This window comes from Oncorhynchus gorbuscha, linkage group LG05, assembly GCF_021184085.1.
Source record: "Oncorhynchus gorbuscha isolate QuinsamMale2020 ecotype Even-year linkage group LG05, OgorEven_v1.0, whole genome shotgun sequence".
In the NCBI taxonomy this organism is placed as follows: domain Eukaryota; kingdom Metazoa; phylum Chordata; class Actinopteri; order Salmoniformes; family Salmonidae; genus Oncorhynchus; species Oncorhynchus gorbuscha.
This window is the reverse complement of record NC_060177.1, coordinates 8,324,089-8,347,356: the sequence shown is the minus strand read 5'-3', so window position 1 is coordinate 8,347,356 and position 23,268 is coordinate 8,324,089. Positions and strand designations below refer to the sequence as shown.

Sequence of the window (23,268 nt, the reverse complement as noted above, 5' to 3'; positions counted from 1 at the left end):
AAGAAGGTCGACGACATCCGATTCTCGTTTGCTAAGTCAAACGACACCGCTGGTTCTGCTCACACTGCCCTACCCTGTGCACTGACCTCTTTCTCCCTCTCTCTCCAGATTAAATCTCGCGTCTTGTGACGGCCGGCCGCCCAACAACCTGCCCGCTTGACCCTATCCCCTCCTCTCTTCTCCAGACCATTTCCGGAGACCTTCTCCCTTACCTCACCTCGCTCATCAACTCATCCCTGACCGCTGGCTACGTCCCTTCCGTCTTCAAGAGAGCGAGAGTTGCACCCCTTCTGAAAAAACCTACACTCGATCCCTCCGATGTCAACAACTACAGACCAGTATCCCTTCTTTCTTTCTCTCCAAAACTCTTGAACGTGCCGTCCTTGGCCAGCTCTCCCGCTATCTCTCTCAGAATGACCTTCTTGATCCAAATCAGTCATGTTTCAAGACTAGTCATTCAACTGAGACTGCTCTTCTCTGTATCACGGAGGCGCTCCGTTCCGCTAAAGCTAACTCTCTCTCCTCTGCTCTCATCCTTCTAGACCTATCGGCTGCCTTCGATACTGTGAACCATCAGATCCTCCTCTCCACCCTCTCCGAGTTGGGCATCTCCGGCGCAGCCCACGCTTGGATTGCGTCCTACCTGACAGGTCGCTCCTACCAGGTGGCGTGGCGAGAATCTGTCTCCTCACCACGCGCTCTCACCACTGGTGTCCCCCAGGGCTCTGTTCTAGGCCCTCTCCTATTCTCGCTATACACCAAGTCACTTGGCTCTGTCATAACCTCACATGGTCTCTCCTATCATTGCTATGCAGACGACACACAATTAATCTTCTCCTTTCCCCCTTCTGATGACCAGGTGGCGAATCACATCTCTGCATGTCTGGCAGACATATCAGTGTGGATGACGGATCACCACCTCAAGCTGAACCTCGGCAAGACGAAGCTGCTCTTTCTCCCGGGGAAGGACTGCCCGTTCCATGATCTCGCCATCACGGTTGACAACTCCATTGTGTCCTCCTCCCAGAGCGCTAAGGACCTTGGCGTGATCCTGGACAACACCCTGTCGTTCTCAACTAACATCAAGGCTGTGGCCCGTTCCGGTAGGTTCATGCTCTACAACATCCGCAGAGTACGACCCTGCCTCACACAGGAAGCGGCGCAGGTCCTAATCCAGGCACTTGTCATCTCCCGTCTGGATTACTGCAACTCGCTGTTGGCTGGGCTCCCTGCCTGTGCCATTAAACCCCTACAACTCATCCAGAACGCCGCAGCCCGTCTGGTGTTCAACCTTCCCAAGTTCTCTCACGTCACCCCGCTCCTCCGTTCTCTCCACTGGCTTCCAGTTGAAGCTCGCATCCGCTACAAGACCATGGTGCTTGCCTACGGAGCTGTGAGGGGAACGGCACCTCAGTACCTCCAGGCTCTGATCAGGCCCTACACCCAAACAAGGGCACTGCATTCATCCACCTCTGGCCTGCTCGCCTCCCTACCACTGAGGAAGTACAGTTCCCGCTCAGCCCAGTCAAAACTGTTCGCTGCTCTGGCCCCCCAATGGTGGAACAAACTCCCTCACGACGCCAGGACAGCGGAGTCAATCACCACCTTCCGGAGACACCTGAAACCCCACCTCTTTAAGGAATACCTAGGATAGGATAAGTAATCCTTCTCACCCCCCCCCTTTAAAATTTAGATGCACTATTGTAAAGTGACTGTTCCACTGGATGTCATAAGGTGAATGCACCAATTTGTAAGTCGCTCTGGATAAGAGCGTCTGCTAAATGACGTAAATGTAAATGTTAAATGTAACAGTTCAGTCTGGATAGTTTGACTGTGGGGGTATGAGGTAACAGTTCAGTCTGGATGGTTTGACAGTGGGAGTATGAGGTTACAGTTCAGTCTGGATGGTTTGACAGTGGGAGTATGAGATAACAGTTCAGTCTGTGTGGTTTTTGATTAACAGCTCAGTCTGTGTGGTTTGATTGTGGGGGTATGAGGTTACAGTTCAGTCTGTGTGGTTTGACTGTGGGGGTATGAGGTAACAGCTCAGTCTGTGTGGTTTGACTGTGGGGGTATGAGGTTACAGTTCAGTCTGGATGGTTTGACAGTGGGAGTATGAGATAACAGTTCAGTCTGTGTGGTTTGACTGTGGGGGTATGAGGTAACAGCTCAGTCTGGATGGTTTGACTGTGGAGGTATGAGGTAACAGTTCAGTCTGGATGGTTTGACTGTGGGGGTATGACTGTGGGGTATTTGTGTTCCTCATTAATACATTGGGCGCCGTGTGGTCACAACATGATTGTCAAGCATCAGTGCTGTGAAAAACACAACGTTTTGTCTTTTAAAACGCAGCTGTTCTGAAGATATATTCTCTGATTCGGGAAAGGGGGAGACCTCGTCAGTTGTACAAGTGAATGCATTCAACTGAAATGTTTCTTCTGTATTTAATCAGAGTGGCGCAGCGGTCTAAGAACAAGAGGTGTCACTACAGTCCCTGGTTCAAATCCAGGCTGTATCACATCAGGCCGTGATTGGGAGTCACACAGGGTGGTGCACGAGTGGTCCGGGTTTGGCCGGGCTAGGCCGTCATTGTAAATAAGAATTTGTTCTTAACTGACTTGCCTAGTTTAAATAAAGCTTAAATACATTTCTTAAATCAAAATAAATAATCCAACCCCTCTGATTACATTCCACTTCATTGTTAATCAAATCGTATTTGTGACATGCGCTGAATACAACAGGTATACCTTACTGTGAAATGCCTACTGACAAGCCCATAACCAACCATGCAGAAAGGCTACTTTATCATCAGTGTATTTGGAAGCAGAAGAGAGAGGACACGCATTTCTTCAACTGTACCATACCAAGGCACATGATGAATAATGGAATGACTGTATTCAAACTCCATCAACTTTGCCTCTGATTATCCAAAGAAACTGATCCAAGATCTGTACTTGCGGTGGATAGCTTGTGTGTTTCTCCGCTCACTGCTCTGTCTGAGTAGCAGAGGGACTGAGAGGAGAGTCCTGTCTGCTGGTTCAACGTGGACCTCCTTTCAGTTCAGCCACAGTCCCCTCCTACCTCCTCAGATATAGTGAGCATTTTGACTAGCCGCGGAGTCAACCAGAGCTGAATCTTTAACAGAGCACACTGCTGGGTCTCTCTGCCTCAGCCCCCAGACACACACACACACACACACCATACACACACACACCGACCAAACACATGGAGTACTGCCGCGCTGTGTTTCTCTGGATCTGCTGCAGCCTGTTACCAGGTGAGATAACGTGTGTGTGTGTGTGTGTGTGTGTGTGTGTGTGTGTGTGTGTGTGTGTGTGTGTGTGTGTGTGTGTGTGTGTGTGTGTGTGTGTGTGTGTGTGTGTGTGTGTGTGTGTGTGTGTGTGTGTGTGTGTGTGTGTGTGTGTGTGTGTGTGTGTGTGTGTGTGTGTGTGCACATGTGCATGTGTACAATAAGTAGTAGTTATTACATTTAATTTATTCCAGCTCTCTCTGGAAGGCACATAAAACGTTTGTGGCATAGCTTTTATAGGCGCTAAAGTTAGTCAAATGTTTGCATAAGAAGAGGCAGACAGTCTAGCTTTCAGTTCTCCAATATTTATATGGAAATGTAGACAGGAATATAATTCCACGGTGTCCTGAGTGAAGTGGCTTTCTGGAGAACTAGTAAATGAGTGTCTCTTCTCTCGTGCAGCAAATATCTTAAACTACTATAATATCAGTCTCATATCTTGATCTACTCTAATATCTAAGTTTCATATCTTAGTCTCATATCTTAATCTCATATCTAGAAATACTCTGATACCTTAGTATTATATCTCGAACTATCATATCTTATTCTCATATTTTAGTCTCATATATCTTAGTATCATATCTTGAACTACTCTCATATCTTAGTATCATATCTTGAACGACTCTCATATCTTAGTATCATATCTGCATCACATCCGGCCGTGATTGGGAGTCCCATAGGGCGGCACACAGTTGGCCCAGCGTCGTCCGGGTTTGGCCGGGGTAGGCCGTCATTTTAAATAAGAATTTGTCTTAGCTGACTTGCCCAGTTAAATAAAGGTTCAGAAATGTGTATCATATTTTACTCTTATATTTTAGTCTCATATTTTGAACTATTCTAATATCTTAGCATCATATCTTGAGCTCATACTGTGTGAGAGAGATGGGTGCTGAGTTGGCTTATTGAAGGGATGTGCTGGTTCCCTCAGGTTTGACAGAGGTGCTCTGTCTCTCATTGAAAGCAGGTGTGTCCTTTGAAATGAAAGGTGGTGCTATCTGTTTAGAAACTAAGCGCTCAGAGTTTCCAGCATCTGGAAATGTGTGGTGCGCAGCCAGAACTGGGGTCAATTACCAGTAAAATTACAATAGCAGCAACATTTTGAAGTGGAAGAGAGAGAGAGAGAGAGAGAAGAGAGAGAGAGAGAGAGAGAGAGAGAGAGAGAGAGAGAGAGAGAGAGAGAGAGAGAGAGAGAGAGAGAGAGAGAGAGAGAGAGAGAGAGAGAGAGAGAGAGAGAGAGAGAGAGAGAGAGAGAGAGAGAGAGAGAGAGAGAGGGTTGTTTGAATTTGTCCCGTGGCTATATGACCTGGATTGTATAACCTGATATATGGACTGCATCCCGCTGTCAATCTTCATCTATTTTAATTATATGGTAATATTAAATTGGACCAATGTCAAGAGAGATTGCTATGACAGGTGGCTTTTAAAGAGTGCACACGACTCACAGTACTGGTAGCCATACATACTGTATGTGTTAGTGTAATTGCTTCAGTCTATGGCAATGTACAGTATGTCACTGTTTAAGTGACATGGAAATGTCTGACGTTTCTTGTCCTCACTGCTTTCCAGTAATGTACTACTGACCTTAATCTAACAAGCAGTTGGATAGCACTAGGTTCCTATCAGGAATCAAGGTAAAACGCCAGTACAGACTGTGTGAAGTAACAGTGTTTATTGTAACAACAGGGGCAGGCAAGCGACAGGTCAAGGCAGGCAGAGGTCGGTAAATCCAGAGTAGAGGCCAAGGTACAGAACGCCAGGCAGGCTCAGGGTCAGGTCAGGCAGAGGTCGGTAATCCAGAGGTGGAGCAAGGTACAGAACGCCAGGCAGGCTCAGGGTCAGGTCAGGCAGAGGTCGGTAATCCAGAGTAGAGGCCAAGGTACAGAACGCCAGGCAGGCTCAGGGTCAGGTCAGGCAGAGGTCGGTAATCCAGAGTAGAGGCCAAGGTACAGAACGCCAGGCAGGCTCAGGGTCAGGTCAGGCAGAGGTCGGTAATCCAGAGGTGGAGCAAGGTACAGGACAACAGGCAGACTCAGGGACAGGCAGAGTGGTCAGGCGGGCAGGAACAGGGTCAGGACAGGCAGAGTGGTCAGGCGGGCAGGAACAGGGTCAGGACAGGCAGAGTGGTCAGGCGGGCAGGAGCAGGGTCAGGACAGGCAGAGTGGTCAGGCGGGCAGGAACAGGGTCAGGACAGCCAGAGTGGTCAGTCGGGCAGGAACAGGGTCAGGACAGCCAGAGTGGTCAGTCGGGCAGGAACAGGGTCAGGACAGGCAGAGTGGTCAGGCGGGCAGGAACAGGGACAGGACAGGCAGAGTGGTCAGGCGGGCAGGAACAGGGTCAGGACAGCCAGAGTGGTCAGGCGGGCAGGAACAGGGTCAGGACAGCCAGAGTGGTCAGTCGGGCAGGAACAGGGTCAGACAGGCAGAGTGGTCAGGCGGGCAGGAACAGGGTCAGGACAGGCAGAGTGGTCAGGCAGGCAGGAACAGGGTCAGGACAGGCAGAGTGGTCAGGCGGGCAGGAACAGGGTCAGTTCAGGCAGAGGTCGGTAATCCAGAGGTGGAGCAAGGTATAGGACAACAGGCAGACTCAGGGACAGGCAGAGTGGTCAGGCGGGCAGGAACAGGGTCAGGACAGGCAAGGGTCAAAAACCAGGAGGACGAGGAAAAAGAGAGACTAGGAAAAACAGGCACTTAGACAAAGGCTGGTAGGCTTGAACAAACAAGACGAACTGGCACAGACAGACAGAAAACACAGGTATAAATACCTAGAGAATAAGTGGGGAAGATGGGCGACACCTGGAGGCGGTGTTGACAAGCACAAGGACAGGTGAAGCAGGTCAGGGCGTGACAGGTTTTTTTATTTTACACCCTCTTGTTGAAGTAGACTAGCTATTATTAATCTTTGATTAGACGTTGTTAGATGACATGAGGCCTGAGGGTGGAGCAGTAGACATATTTACTGAGGGAGAGGAATTTGATGTTTTGGACACATACAGTCTTGCCGAGGGGAGGAAAGGTCATCCTTGAGAACACAGAAAGAGTCTGGAATGAGAGAGAGAGAAGCTGTTGGCCGGACTGGGAAAGAAGTCCTGACATTAAGACGGGAAAGGGCTGCATTAAATAATTTCAGGATGGTTGTGGGGGTAGTGCATCACTACATGTCCTGTTTGAACGAGGCTGCTTAACATGGTCAGGATGGTGGTAGTCGGGGATAGTGACATAGCAAAATGTCCTGTTTGAACGAGGCTGCTTAACATGGTCAGGATGGTGGTAGCGGGGATAGTGACATAGCAAAATGTCCTGTTTGAACGAGGCTGCTTAACATGGTCAGGATGGTGGTAGTGGGGATAGTGACATAGCAAAATGTCCTGTTTGATGAGGCTCATTTAACAATGGTCAGGATGTGCCAGCAAAGATAGTGACATAGCAAAATGTCCTGTTTGAACGAGGCTGCTTAACAGTGGTCAGGATGGTGGGCCTCTGGGGATAGTGACATAGCAAAATGTCATGGCATACATGCTGATGACAACTCATTGAGTGAACAACTGAGGGAGATGTGCCAGCAAAGTTAGTGGGCTTCATGCCTTTAGTCATTTCCACAGAGGAGTCAGTGGACACTTTGCTGACAGGGTCTGGGGCATACATTCAAAAAAGTCATTTCAGAGCAGACCAAAGGTCATTTGATGCTGTCATTTCCACAGAGGATGAGGGTTTGCTGAAGGGTTGGCTGGATCACTCTGTCATTTCCACAGAGGATGAGGGTTTGCTGAAGGGTTGGCTGGATAATTCTGTCATTTCCACAGAGGATGAGGGTTTGCTGAAGGGTTGGCTGGATAATTCTGTCATTTCCACAGAGGATGAGGGTTTGCTGAAGGGTTGGCTGGATCACTCTGTCATTTCCACAGAGGATGAGGGTTTGCTGAAGGGTTGGCTGGATTATTCTGACATTTCCACAGCTGTCCACTGCTGATGTCTATATGTGATCTTGCAGCTCTAACTGGTTGCAGCACTGTGGCTTCCTTCATGTAGAATGTATTTAGAGACTGAAACATTGAGCCACATGAAGAGTGTACAGTCTGTTTGAGGTATGAACAGCCTGTGGGCATTCCACGGTTTTCCAAAGCTGTCACACAAGCCTGGCCGTGATGTCAAGACAACACTTTACTTGTTAGTCCTGAGTGTGAGAGGGCAGGTTTAGAGGGCCAGGTTGGACTTGTTACACTGCTCATTGAGTTTTATGGGCTCATTAAGCGAGCAGTGTCATATCTCCCTCGGGCTGCACAAAAACACACAATAACACTTTCAAGTAAATAGTGGTGTTTGAAAATGGTTTCGCTTTTTAAAAACCCGGTCGTTAGCAATTTCTTCGCTCACATACTGTATTCTGTATACTGTCTGTATTCTTCACCTGTTAGATGCCTAATGCATCATGTTGGTCATAGTACAGCATGTTTGTCCCAATGCAACATGTTTTTCCTCGTACAGAGCCCTCAGTAATTATTGGGACAGTGTACATCATTTTCTCTTCTTTGGGCTCTAAACTAAACTTTGATTTGAAACAATGACTATGCTGTTAAATTGAAGACTGCAAGCTTTAATTTGAGGGTGTATTCATTCATGTTGGGTGAACTGTTTAGAAACATAGTACTTTTTGTACACAGTCAGACTGTGACAGTCCCTTCATTTTAAGGGACCAAAAAAATTTGGGACAAATACTCATATGTGTATAAAAGAATTTGGTTCCATATTCATAGCATATTCATAGCACTACATCAAGCTTGTGACTCTACAAAGTTGTTGGATGCATTTGCTGTTTGTTTTGGTTGTGTTTCAGATTATGTTGTGCCAGAAATAAATTAAACGATAAATCATGTATTGTGTCATTGTATTGTACATGAGAATATAATATGTTTCTGAACAATTCTACAGTAATGTGGATGCTAACACGATTACAGTTCATCCTGAATGAATCGTAAATAATGATGAGTGAGAAAGTTACAGACGTACAAATATCGTACCTCCAGGAAATGCTAACATCTCACCATTACAATAACAGGTATGATATTTGTTCATCTGTAACTTTCTCACTATGTAGAAAACCTGCTGTAATTTCTAAACGGTTCACCCGATATTGTGAAAAAACCCTCAAATCAAAGCTGACAGACTGCATAGTCATTGTTTAATTTCAAATCTAAACTTTTGAAGTGCTGTACAGCGTCAATGTCCCAATAATAAATCCGTATGTCATTCAGCCAGTCCTTAGACCCTGACTGTTCCAGTTATGAATGTCCCGATGTCCCCACAGTGGCTTACAGCTGTGCAGGACAACTCCCCCCAGACCTGCTCTGCAGACAGGCCTTATACAGTCCAAGGCCCTGCGTCAGGCTCTGCCATGGAGAGTTAACCCTGGGAGGGCGTAGAGCTGGCCGAGAAGGCAGACAGCTTGCTTAGCAGTGCCCAACTCCTGTGTGGGAGTGGCACATCTGGTGCCAGATGCTCCATCCCATCGTGTCATCAGCACCATCCATTGTGAAGCATCATTCATCAGGGCTCTGATGAGCTTTCCAGAGAAAAGCCATCCAGCGCAAGACTATCCAGAACGGGCCAACTAAAAGATGCCGAGTTGCACCTTTTACCTCATGTGAGGTGTACACCTCCAATCGCAGGGCTGCTCTTTCATGCGAGAGTTGCAATGTGAATTCCTTCATAAAGTTCAGAGAGCGTTTGATCGTTTCATATTAGAATCTGGAACGTGGACTTCTCCACCGCTTATGTGTGTACCAATGAAGGTTGATTTTCAGAGAGGTGGTGGGGAGCTGCTGTCTCGCCATGTGGATTTGGTTAAAACTCAATCTGCTGGTCCAGAGTCTTGGCCTGTGGGTAACAGTCATGCCCGGAGCATTATGACTGTTACCCACACACAGACCAGCATGGCAGACGCTGTGAGGTGGCCATGTGTGTGGAGATGAAGTCTTTCACATCTTCCCTGAAAGCCCCCTTGTCTATGTTTGACAAACTGTAGTAATTTTGTTCAGCACTGTGTAGCGCTGTATATGATGCATCCAAGTCCCAGGTCACATTATGGGCGTCGCATGGATCCTTTTAAAGGGCATCAGCATCACCTCTCATGAACTGAAACCTGACCATGACGCTGATTGTCCTTTGAGTAGCACGAAGCTCCATCACGTTCTGTGTGAGGATCCATTCTAGCAGGCGTTGCACCCCAGGCTGTTCATAGTGCACCCGCGGGTCGTCTCTCCATCAGTGGGGCTGCGGTGGAGCTCCTGCAGCTTGGTGCTGGGCCAAAAGCAGTGGCTGGCCGGTCGGGCCCGTGGTTTATTTATCTGGGCAGAAGAGCCGGTACACAGGAAACCCGGCAAGAATCCGGCCTAGCTTTAGGAGTTGCTGATATTACTGGGAATATTAAATTGCTCTGCCACGTTAGGGGTTTGAAATGGAAACTGGATCCCCTCCCCATCTCACGCTTTCACCTCCACTCTTTCCATCTCTCGCTCATTCTCTCTCTATGTTGTTCTTTTTGCTCTCTCTTTTTCTTGGTAGGAAGTACAGCATAGCTGCTCTCTGATGGTATCTGGGATAGTTTGCTTTATATAACGAGCCTCAGAGACATCAAAGCGCCGGCTCGTGGAGTCATTTGTGTTTATGTGTATTTAAGACGGCACGCCTGGACAAATTATGCAAACCCATATGGGAAAGATTCAAATACACCACCTGCTGTGAGGAATTATAGCTTTTCAGCACCATTTCCTCCACCATTTAGCAGCATTTTTTATTTCAGCTTAATTAATTTACTTGTTGACTCCCTCCGGATAATATTTTGGGGGGAGATCAAAGAACAGCTGAACATGTGAACCATTCATGCAACAGGAAATGAACAATGTGGAGAATGTGTCAATATTTAGATTGAAGGGTGTACTGTACATTGCAGTGATGGTAACCATGAGTGGATGTTTCCTCCTACCAGAACAGATAGTTTATGGCCGTGTCATTCAATTTAGCAGGAAACAATGTGATGCCTTATCAACAACTGAACCATTTAGCAAGAACATATGCTAGATATACAGTGCCTTCGGAAAGTATTCAGACCCCTTGACTTTTTCCACATTTTGTTAGGTTACAGCCTTATTCTAAAATGGATTACTTTGTTTATTTTCCTCACCAAGCTACACACAATAACCCATAGTGAGAAAGCAAAAACAGTTTTTTTGACATTTTTGCTAATATTATAAAAAAATGTCAAACTGAAATATCACATTTACTTAAAGTATTCAGACCTTTTACTCAGTACTTTGTTGAAGCACCTTTGGCAGCGATTACAGCCTCGATTCTTCTTGGGTAGGATGCTCGAAGCTTGGCACACCTGTAATTGGAGAGTTTCTCCCATTCTTCTCTGCAGATCCTCTCAAGCTCTGTCAGGTTGGATGTGGAGCGTTCCAGAGATGTTTCATCGGGCCACTCAAGGTCATTCAGAGACTTGTCCCGAAGCCACTCCTGCGTTGTCTTGGCTGTGTGTTTAGGGTTGTTCTCCTGTTGGAAGGTGAACCTTCACCCCAGTCTGAGGTCCTGAACTCTCTGTAGCAGGTTTTCATCAAGGATCTCTCTGTACTTTGCTCTATTCATCATTGCCTTGATCCTGACTAGTGTCCGAGACCCTGCCGCTGAAAAACATCCCCATTGCATGATGCTGCTGCCACCACCATGCTTCCCTGAAGGGATGGTGCCAGGTTTCCTCCAGACGCTTGGCATTCAGGCCAAAGAGTTCGATATTGGGTTTCATCAGACCAGAGGATGTTGTTTCTCATGGTCTGAAAGTCTTTAGATGTCTTTTGGCAAACTCCAAGCAGGCTGTCATGTGCTTTTTAGTGAGGAGTGGCTTCCGTCTGCTCACTCTGATTGGTGGAGTGTTGCAGAGATGGTTGTCCTTCTGGAAGGTTCTCCCATCTCCACAGAGGAACTCCCTGACCAAGGCCCTTCCCCCCTATTGCTCAGTATGGTCAGGCTGCCAGCTCTAGCAACAGTCTTGGTGGTTCCTGTCACGTATACTCCCTCTGAGGCGCTCGAGGTCAACAGGCTGCTCATTATTACGAACACATCTCACCATCGTTACGCGCACCAGCGCCTCATCAGACTCACCTGGCCTCCATCCATCACCATCACCATCACCATCACCATCACCATCACCATCACCATATATATATATATGTCACTCCCTTTGGTTCTTTCCCTAGGCGTTATTGTTTCTGTTCCATTGTTGATTTCTGTATTTATTAAATACACTCCCTGAACTTGCTTCCCGACTCCCAGCGTACATGGTACAGTTCCAAACCTCTTCCATTTAAGAACGATGGAGGCCACTGTGTTCTTGGGGACCTTCAATGCTGCAGACATGTTTTGGTATCCTTCCCCAGATCTGTGTCTTGACATTTGGTATTTTATTATCCCCATTAGCTGTTGCAAAAGCAGCAGCTACTCTTCCTGGGGTCCACACAAAACATGAAACATAATACAGAATGACACAATACAGAACATCATTAGACAAGAACAGCTCAAGGACAGAACTACATACATTTTTAAATAGGCACAAGTAGCCTCCATGTCAATACACACAAACTATCTAGGTCAAATAGGGGAGAGGCGTTGTGCCACAATCCTGTCTCGGAGCTCTACGGACAATTCCTTTGACCTCATGGTTTGGTTTTTGTCAACTGTGGGACCTTATATACAGTACCTTGCAAAAGTATTCACCCCCCTTGGCATTTTTTCTATTTTGTTGAATTACAGCCTGTAATTGAAATTGATTTTTGTTTGGATTTCATGTCATGGACATACACAAAACAGTCCAAATTGGTGAAGTGAAATGAAAAGCGGAGATTGGAGTATCTGTACATAGGACCGCTTTAAGCCGTACACTCCACAGAGCTGGGCTTTACGGAAGCGTGGTCAGAAAAAAGCCATTACTTAAAGAAAACAATAAGCAAACATGTTTGGTGTTCGCCAAAAGGCATGTGGGAGACTCCCCAAACATATGGAAGAAGGTACTCAGGTTAGATGAGACTAAAATTGAGCTTTTGTGCCATCAAGGCAAACACTATGTCTGGCGCAAACCCAATACCTCTCATCCCCCCGAGAACAGCATCCCACAGTGAAGCATGGTGGTGGCAGCATCATGCTGTGGGGATGTTTTTCATTGGTAGAGTCTGGGAAACTGGTCAGAACTTGAAGGAATGATGGATGAAGCTAAATACAGGGACATTTTTGAGGGAAACCTTATTCAGTCTTCAAGAGATTTGAGACTGGGACGGAGCTTCACCTTCCAGCAGGACAATGATCATAAGCATACTGCTAAAGCAACAATTGAGTGGTTTAAGGGGAAACTTTTAAATGTCTTGAAATGGCCTAGTCAAAGCACAAACCTCAATCCAATTAAGAATCTGTGGTATGACTTAAAGATTGCTGTACACCAGCGGAACCCCCAGTGGCTAGATGTGCCAAGCTTATAGAGACATACCCCAAGAGACTGAAAAAGATGGATCTACAAAGTGTTGACTTTTGGGTGGTGAATAGTTATGCACGCTCAAGTTTTCTTTTTTTTTGGTCTTATTTCTTGCTTGTTTCTCAATAAAAATATTTTGCATCTTCAAAGTGGTAGGTAGTATGTTGTGTAAATCAAATGAACAAACCGCCCAAAAACCTATTTTAATTCCAGATTGTAGGGCAACAACAAAATAGGAAAAATACCAAGGGGGTGAATACTTTCACAAGCCACTGTGGACAGATGTGTGCCTTTCCAAGTCATGTCCAATAAATTGAAACCAATCAAGTTGGAGAAATATCTCAAGGATGATCAATGGAAGCAGGATGCTCAATTTGAGTCTCATAGCAAAAGTTCTGAATACTTATGTAAATAAGGGTTTTCCGTTTTTTTTTTTTTTTAACATTTGCAAACATTTCTAAAAACCTCTTTTTGCTTTGTCATTATGGGGTTATGTGTGTAGATTCATGAGGAAATTGTTTTATTTAATACATTTTAGAATAAGGCTGTAACGTAACCAAATGTGGAAAATATTAAGGGATCTGAATACTTCCCGAAGGCAAATTGTATAATTCCTCTTGACAGAGCAGCAACATCTGTTGGCAGAATATACTAGTGAGATATACATATTTTGGAGTATTATAAAGATATTTGTTCTGCAGTTGCAGTGCTCTCATTAGATTAAATTCTTCAGCTCCCTTGAAAGCAGATGTAATCTCCTTTAAAACTGCCAATGTGAAAAATCAAACTCTTCTAAAGAATGAACCATGACAGTACTTTATTTAAAAGGAAATGGTTATTGTCCTGACTTTGACTTTGATACTCTTCTTTCATGGTATTGAATCCCAACTGTTAACTGCATCTCGCAAGTGACTGGTGTTTTTTTCAAATGTATAGCCTACTTTCTATGAAAATATATATCATCATTTTAACTACCAGGGTCAGGACGATACCAGTATCGCGAAAATCGTTAGTATCATAACAAAGAAACAAAACACAATGCGGATTTAAGTTCTTTAGGAAAACAGCATTAATGTTGGAAACAAACATCATTAGTTTGTCTTCCAGAGTCACATTTATTTATTTTCTATCTATTGCTCACAATATTTTACATACAGCAGGTTTTTAAAGGACTGAAGAGTTTGGTCTGCTTTGTGTTTACATTTTTGTCATGGATAAAACATTGTGATAATGGTATTGTCCCGGCCCTACTAACTATCTGTCCCGGCCCTACTAACTATCCCGACCAGCAGTTGAATAACGAGTTCCAATGCATTTCACACGTTTATCAAAGACATACTTTTCTCTGTCAAGTCCATTTGTCCATCAAATGGAAATAAAAATGTATTTGGCCATTTTCTGCTTCTAACTATTTATTTAATATATCAGCTCTCTAAACTGCTCTAATCTTGGTAACAATGATTAGCAATACACAACAGAACCATACCTGAACTGCCGCTTGCATACTCTCTGAACCATTGGTTTGCCTCTCAGTGCTGAACCCAACTCTGACCTTCTATTGATTTGTTATGTCGCCTCATAAACTTTGTTGGTGCTTTTACGTTGTGATCTCGGTAACAAAATACATTTCCCATGGAGAAAAAATGATCACTTGACTTGACTTGGCCTTCAAAGCCTAACAGATTGTAGAGCTGTATAGAGAGGACTGAGAGTGGGGTTTAGGGTATTCAAAATAGGCCCTACTGTGTTGACGTAAGAGAAGGGGGGGCTTGTCCTGGGGTCTGTTTTTGTGTGCTCTATGAAATCCATCTCTTCAACTCACTGGGCTGGGTTCTGACTGCTCACTGGGATGGGTTCTGACTGTTCACTGGGCTGGGTTCTGACTGTTCACTGGGCTGGGTTCTGACTGTTCACTGGGCTGGGTACTGACTGTTCACTGGGCTGGGTTCTGACTGTTCACTGGGCTGGGTTCTGACTGTTCACTGGGCTGGGTTCTGACTGTTCACTGGGATGGGTTCTGACTGTTCACTGCGCTGGTACTGACTGCTCACTGGGATGGGTTCTGACTGCTCACTGGGATGGGTTCTGACTGATTACTAAGTAATGTTCTGACTGCTCACTGGGATGGGTTCTGACTGATTACTAAGTAATGTTCTGACTGCTCACTGGGATGGGTTCTGACTGATTACTAAGTAATGTTCTGACTGCTCACTGGGATGGGTTCTGACTGCTCACTGGGATGGGTTCTGACTGATTACTAAGTAATGTTCTGACTGCTCACTGGGATGGGTTATGACTGCTCACTGGGATGGGTTCTGACTGTTCACTGGGCTGGGTACTGACTGTTCACTGGGCTGGGTTCTGACTGTTCACTGGGCTGGGTTCTGACTGTTCACTGGGCTGGGTTCTGACTGTTCACTGGGATGGGTTCTGACTGTTCACTGCGCTGGGTTCTGACTGTTCACTGGGCTGGGTTCTGACTGTTCACTGGGCTGGGTACTGACTGTTCACTGGGCTGGGTTCTGACTGTTCACTGGGCTGGGTTCTGACTGTTCACTGGGCTGGGTTCTGACTGTTCACTGGGATGGGTTCTGACTGTTCACTGCGCTGGTACTGACTGCTCACTGGGATGGGTTCTGACTGCTCACTGGGATGGGTTCTGACTGATTACTAAGTAATGTTCTGACTGCTCACTGGGATGGGTTCTGACTGATTACTAAGTAATGTTCTGACTGCTCACTGGGATGGGTTCTGACTGATTACTAAGTAATGTTCTGACTGCTCACTGGGATGGGTTCTGACTGCTCACTGGGATGGGTTCTGACTGATTACTAAGTAATGTTCTGACTGCTCACTGGGATGGGTTCTGACTGCTCACTGGGATGGGTTCTGTGTGCTCACTGGGTTGGGTTCTGACTGCTCAAGGTGCTGAGTTCTGACTGCTCACAGGGTTGGGTTCTGAATGCTCACAGGGATGGGTTCTGAATGCTCACAGGGATGGGTTCTGACCGTTCACAGGGTTGGGTTCAGACCACTCACAGGGTTGGGTTCTGACTGCTCACAGGGTTGGGTTCTGACTGCTCACAGGGATGGGTTCTGACCGCTCACCGGGTTGGGTTCTGACCGCTCACAGGGTTGGGTTCTGACCGCTCACAGGGTTGGGTTCTGACCGCTCACAGGGTTGGGTTCTGACCGCTCACAGGGTTGGGTTCTGACCGCTCACAGGGTTGGGTTCTGACCGCTCACAGGGTTGGGTTCTGACCGCTCACAGGGTTGGGTTCTGACTGTGAATGTTTTTTCCAAGTAATAATCCTCTAACAGTATGTCATTAAGCGTGATGACTTTTAAACCGCCTCTTTCTTTCTCTTGGTACTTCTCCATTTCTCTCTCTATTTCCTGCTCTATTTTAGTGTTATATCACTGTCATCACAAGCTGGCTCATAGCCCTTGACGTCAGACAAGAAAAATTGCAATGAAATGTAAATCCCAACATGAACCCTGACCTTACAGTAGCCAAGACGTCTGTCTTCCACTGTATATAATATAGAGACAAAGTGGTGTGAGACCTGAGACCGGTGAAACGAAGGCACTGTATACAGCTGGAGTTGAAGGAGAAGATAGATGAATGAAGAGCCAGATTGAAAGGAAGTTATGTTGACCAAGATTATGTTTTCCATCCTGCTCTCTCCTCTCTGTCAAGAAGAAGATCTACTCATGTCTTCCATCTCCTCAACAAAAATTTGCTTGCTGCTCGCTTCCTCCGTTGGAAATAAAAAATCCACATGATGCTGTTTTCATTAATAAGCCATTTTGGGTAACTTGGTGACAGCGAGATAAGCCCAAAAAGTATCGTCTCTGATACGCATTTTAATTGAATCCAGAAGGGTATTGCGTTTTCCCATAATGCTCTTAGTGTCCAGAGGAAGTGAAGAGAAGTAATCTACACCATCACAAATCCGGTCTGTCTTTTGATCAGTCCCCATAGTTGTGTTTGCGGTCCTTTCCATTTTGTTCTCTGAGATGAATTTGTCTTGTCTGGTTCCCACATGGTCTAATCAGGGTTTCACCACAATGCTTAAACGCTCTGCTCAACTTCTACCAGAAATAAACATCTGGGAAGGCATGTGGGTTGCAATTATTGATCTTTCTCAGCTCAGCACCTGCGGTAGATTTCTAAATCTGATATCACGTACAGAAAACAATTAAGGGGGTCGAATTTGACTGGGAAGGTAATTCCCTACCCTGATGTGAGCATCGTACAGTCAATGGTCAGTCATCATCTGATGAAGAGTGATCTGCCAATCAGAGGGCTGCTGCCTGGCATCAGTATACTAGATGCCATCTCAGTTGGTAGAGCAGCCAGGGTAGTGGGTTTGGGTAGTGGGTTATGCCGTTAAGCAAGGCACTCAGTGTGTTTGTCTCAGGTGTTGGTAGAAAACAAATAGATGAATTTACGTTTCCTCAGAATAGGACAATAAGGTAGGCTTCTGTTGTTCTTGTCGTGAAGTCTTGTCTCAGCCAAGTACAATGGCAATAACCTTAAATAATGTTATTCAGTGTCGATCAGTGCTATTCTGACTTTAGTGTTCATTCAGAGCTACATAATGTTGGCAGCTAGTAAAAGGACATCTATTTTGGTATTTGTTTCATTAGTCCATTGTTGATATGTTGATATAGTTCCAAAATGTTTTACAATGTCAGCAATCAACTTTTCAAGACATACGGTACATCTCAAAGTACAGAAATACAGCTGATGCATTTTGAACACCGGCCGTTTTTCTGTATTTAAAAAAAAAAGTGAATATAGTTTTTCTGTGGAGTTTTCCTTTAATGTACTTTGTATACAGTATGTCCATTTAAATGAGCAGGATGGAAATATCCATGTAAGCTGCTACATGATTTCAACATCCAGTCTTCAAATCAAATCAAATGTATTTATATAGCCCTTCGTACATCAGCTGATATCTCAAATTGCTGTACAGAAACCCAGCCTAAAACCCCAAACAGCAAGCAATGCAGGTATAGAAGCATGGTGGCTAGGAAAAACTCCCTAGAAAGGCCAAAACCTAGGAAGAAACCTAGAGAGGAACCAGGCTATGAGGGGTGGCCAGTCGTCTTCTGGGTGGAGATTATAACAGAACACGGCCAAGATGTTCAAATGTTTATAAATGACCAGCATGGTCAAATAATAATAATCACACTAGTTGTCGAGGGTGCGGCAAGTCAAAATCTCAGGAGTAAATGTCAGTTGGCTTTTCATAGCCGATCATTAAAAGTATCTCTACCACTCCTGCTGTCTCTAGAGAGTTGAAAACAGCAGGTCAGAAGATCTCCGCCACGGCACAACCCAAAGGGGGAACCCAGACAGGAAGACCACGTCAGTGACTCAACCCACTCAAGTGATACACCCCTCCTAGGGACGCCATGAAAGAGCACCAGTAAGCCAGTGGCTCAGCCCCTGTAATAAGGTTAGAGGCAGAGAATCCCATTGGAGAGAGGGGAACCGGCCAGGCAGAGACAGCAAGGGCGGTTCGTTGCTCCAGAGCCTTTCCATTCACCTTCACACTCCTGGGCCAGACTACACTCAATCATATGACCCACTGAAGAGATGAGTTTTCAGTAAAGACTTAAAGGTTGAGACCGAGTCTGCGTCTCTCACATGGGTAGGCAGACCATTCCATAAAAATGTAGTTCTATAGGAGAAAGCACTGCCTCCAGCTGTTTGCTTAGAAATTCTAGGGACAATTAGGAGGCCTGCGTCTTGTGACCGTAGCGTACGTGTAGGTATGTACGGCAGGACCAAATCAGAAAGATAGGTAGGAGCAAGACCATGTAATGCTTTGTAGGTTAGCAGTAAAACCTTGAAATCAGCCCTTGCCTTAACAGGAAGCCAGTGTAGTGAGGCTAGCACTGGAGTAATATGATCAAATTATTTGGTTCTAGTCAGGAATCTAGCAGCCGTATTTAGCACTAACTGAAGTTTATTTAGTGCTTTATTCGGGTAGCCGGAAAGTAGAGCATTACAGTAGTCTAACCTAGAATTAACAAAAGCATGGATACATTTTTCTGCATCATTTTTGGACAGAAGGTTTCTGATTTTTGCAAAGTTACGTAGATGGAAAAAGCTGTCCTTGAAACAGTCTTGATATGTTCGTCACAAGAGAGATCAGGGTCCAGAGTAGCGCCGAGGTCCTTCACAGTTTTATTTGAGACGACTGTACAACCATCAAGATTAATTGTCAGATTCAACAGAAGATCTCTTTGTTTCTTGGGACCTAGAACAAGCATCTCTGTTTTGTCCGAGTTTAAAAGTAGAAAGTTTGCAGCCATCCACTTCCTTATGTCTGAAACACAGGCTTCTACCGAGGGCAATTTTGGGGCTTCACCATGTTTCATTGAAATGTACAGCTGTGTGTTATCCGCATAGCAGTGAAAGTTAACATTATGTTTTCGAATGACATCCCCAAGAGGTAAAATATACAGTGAAAGCAATAGTGGTCCTAAAACGGAACCTTGAGGAACACCGAAATTTACAGTTGATTTGTCAGAGGACAAACCATTCACAGAGACAAACTGATATCTTTCCGACAGATAAGATCTAAACCAGGCCAGAACTTGTCCGTGTAGACCAATTTGGGTTTCCGATCTCTCCAAAAGGATGTGGTGATCGATGGTATCAAAAGCAGCATTAAGGTCTAGGAGCACGAGGACAGATGTTAGAGACTCGGTCTGATGCCATTAAAAGGTCATTTACCACCTTCGCAAGTGCAGTCTCAGTGCTATGATGGGGTCTAAAACCAGACTGAAGCATTTCGTATACATTGTTTTTCTTTGGGAAGGCAATGAGTTGCTGCGCAACAGCTTTTTCAAAATTTTTGAGAGGAATGGAAGATTCGATATAGGCCGATAGTTTTTTATATTTTCTGGGTCAAGGTTTGGCTTTTTCAAGAGAGGCTTTATTACTGCCAATTTTAGTGAGTTTGGTACACATCCGGTGGATAGAGAGCCGTTTATTATGTTCAACATAGGAGGGCCAAGCACAGGAAGCAGCTCTTTCAGTAGTCTTCTGCACTATAACATGAATGATCAACTTCAATATGACTACTACCACTTATCCTCACACAAACCTTTAGCCATCCATCCACCCCTTTCAATATGACTACTAATGCTTCTCCTCACACAAACCTTTAGCCACCCATCCACCCCTTTCAATATGACTACTACCGCTTACAAAACCTTCAGCCATCCATCCACCCCTTTCAATATGACTACTACCGCTTACAAAACCTTCAGCCATCCATTCATCCACCCCTTTCAATATGACTACTATCGCTTCTCCTCACACAAACCTTCAGCCATCCATCCACCCCTTTCAATATGACTACTACCGCTTACAAAACCTTCAGCCATCCATCCACCCCTTTCAATATGACTACTACTGCTTATCCTCACACAAACCTTCAGCCATCCATCCACCCCTTTCAATATGACTACTACCGCTTACAAAAGCTTCAGCCATCCATTCATCCACCCCTTTCAATATGACTACTACTGCTTACAAAACCTTCAGCCATCCATCCACCCTTTCCACCCACCCTCACGCAGACCGAGCAATGTCAATCAAACTCAGTGACAGACAGCTCTACTGTTTACCTACAGCCCCTACAGTGTAAAATATCTGCTTGCATTTTGGGACAAGGCTCTGTTTACAGTGAGCTAGGAGATCAGGGAGAGAGGGGTAAGGCCAGGGCTCTTCACAGGCATGAGGAGAATGGAAACAATTATCATTCTGAGATGACATCACGAGACCTCCATGGCTATGTTTGTTTCTGTACGAGATACTTAAGGTACTGGAGTCCAGGTGTCATGGCCTAGAGATATTACAAGGGAAAATACTATAGTTTTCTTGGATCAGACGCATCAGCGGTAGCCTGTTTTCAATAGCACCTTAGAGGTTGCTGCCTATATACATAGATCTGGAATCACTGGCCACTTTAATAATGGAACACTAGTCACTTTAATCATATTTACATATTTTGCATTACTCATCTCATTTGTATATAATGTATTATATTCTATTCTACTGTACTTTAGTATATGCTGCTCCAACATTGCAAGTCCAAATATTTATATATATATATATATATATATATATATATATATATATATATATTTTTTTTTTTTTTTTTTTTTCACCTTTATTTAACCAGGTAGGCTAGTTGGGAACAAGTTCTCATTTGCAACTGCGACCTGGTCAAGATAAAGCATAGCAATCGACACATTCAACAACACAGAGTTACAGATGGAATAAACAAAACATACAGTCAATAATACAGTAGAACAAAAGAAAACAAAAAGTCTACATACAGTGAGTGTAAATGAGGTAAATTCCATTCCTTTACTTTAGATGTGTGTGTATTGTTGTGAAATTGTTAGATATTACTCATAAGATATTACTGCACTGTTGGAGCTAGAAACACAAGCATTTCACTACACCCGCAATAACATTTGCCAAACATGTGTATGTGACCAATACAAGTTGATTTGATTTGAATATCGAGACAAGACAAACACCCTCTCTGGCATGCTATCTGTATTCTTCTCGCACAAGGTGGCTACAAAGTCAGCATCAAAATGGCTGCCTTGCGGCTAATAACAGCTGTGATGCTCTTGGTACCGCTGGGTGAAAGTCTCAAACCCACACATGTCCTGTTTCTGATGAAACTCCCATCTATCGCTTCGAGTTTGTGTTACTTGGCTGGTGTTAATGTTCTAACCAGAATGAAATCTTTCTGTTGCACTTCAGGTCACAGGCAAAACAAGAGCGTTTTTTGGGAAGTGTCTGTCGCAGCCAGTAAATATAACGTGCTGTCCAAGCATGCTATTAATGGCATGTGTTTGCCTTGCTGTGTCTGTTTCCAGGGCTCCATGATGGTTTCAACATCCACACCAAGAACCACAGGATCATCAAGGGCCCCAAGCAGGCCCAGTTTGGATACACTGTGCAGCAGCACGTTGCCGGGGGACAAAAGTGGTAAGACGATTATTTACATTTTATACAACGGGTGGGTCAATCCTGAATGCTGATTGGTTAAAAACGCATTCCAGCCGATGTCTATTCCACAAGTTAACACCGGATAAATCTATGACGTTAAAATGCCTATTTACTCTGTTCCATCCGACAGCACAATCCACTGTCTCATCAGCCCAGCCAAGCAATTTATAAACTTGATCTCCACCATAAAAGCATCTAGCATCTTTTATTTACACTGTGATGTGAAAGGGTAAGACAAACGTAGCTAAATAAACAAACACAACTCTTGGGTTGCTAAATCTCCAGGTCCATATAGTACTGTCTCAGAATGTAAAAGACTGAATTTCAAACAATCCCCAACGTGACTACTGAGAGAATCTGTTTGGGTGCATTGTTTGAACTATTCCGAGGTAACAACCTCCTCACGTTGCAGAGAGCGATGGTTAAAGTCAGGTGAAAGATGAAGTAGTTTTACTGTTCAACGTCTCCAAGTGCTGACACACACAGCATTGTTACTGTCTGTCTCGGGACTCTGGAGCCAGACAGGGAGATGTATCCGTTTCACTGCCAGGAAAGATAGCGAGCCATTTCTCCTGTAGTGTGGATATGACTGTCATGATTTGTGCCTTGCAACACAAATTTAGCTCCTGAGCCGGACTTTTCACATTCATCATATTACCTCATAGCAGACCCTGACTGGTTATAAACACTGTTATTAGGCCAACTGGCACAGCGGTGATGGGGATTCATTGCTGGCATACTTTGTACGTCTGCTGGCCAGGGCTACACTGGAGCGATGCCCAGGACCAGCTGCGTGTGCACACACACACACACACACACACGCACACACACACACACACACACACACACACACACACACACACACACACACACACACACACACACACACACACACACACACACACACACACACACACACACACACACACACACACACACACACACACACACACACACACACACACACACACACACACACATTTATCCACATTCTTTCCTTCAATTTAGACTTGGGAAACCAGGTATGTGCTCTTGTATGTCATAATTTTATTACCAATGTCCAAATACACAGAGTCAGTGGGAAACAGAACACACAAGATGTGCAACATAGCTAAATAAAAAATATATAAAAATCAAAAATCAAATATTGGCTTCAAATAAGGCATAAATTAAGCTTTTGGGTCTTCTAATAGTTCTAATTCAATAATCAATTTATTTTTGCCCCTCATACATTTCAATGTTTCTAAGTAATTTATAAATTATTTGTGAAAAACAATATGCAAAGGCTGTGTTTTTATGCATTTACTTTTATGAATATAAAATGTACCAAAAATAAGTAGAACATTCAACAGAAAATTCAATGTTCTTATCTTCCATTATTATACCGAACGTT

The 23,268-nt window shown here is 44.7% G+C and overlaps 2 protein-coding genes across 2 annotated transcripts in view; one reads left to right on the top strand and one right to left on the bottom strand.

Annotated features, from left to right (window-relative positions):
* The window catches only part of LOC124035489 (integrin alpha-11-like), a 204,844-nt gene that overhangs the window by 36,999 nt on the left and 144,577 nt on the right, over positions 1-23,268 (bottom strand).
* LOC124035348 (integrin alpha-11-like) overlaps positions 3,040-23,268 on the top strand; it is a 79,484-nt gene continuing 59,255 nt past the window's right edge. The window contains exons 1-2 of the mRNA XM_046348813.1: positions 3,040-3,277; positions 21,743-21,854. Coding sequence (XP_046204769.1) covers positions 3,226-3,277; positions 21,743-21,854 — 164 coding nt within the window. The 5' untranslated portion in view covers positions 3,040-3,225. The remainder of the gene's footprint in view (positions 3,278-21,742; positions 21,855-23,268) is intronic.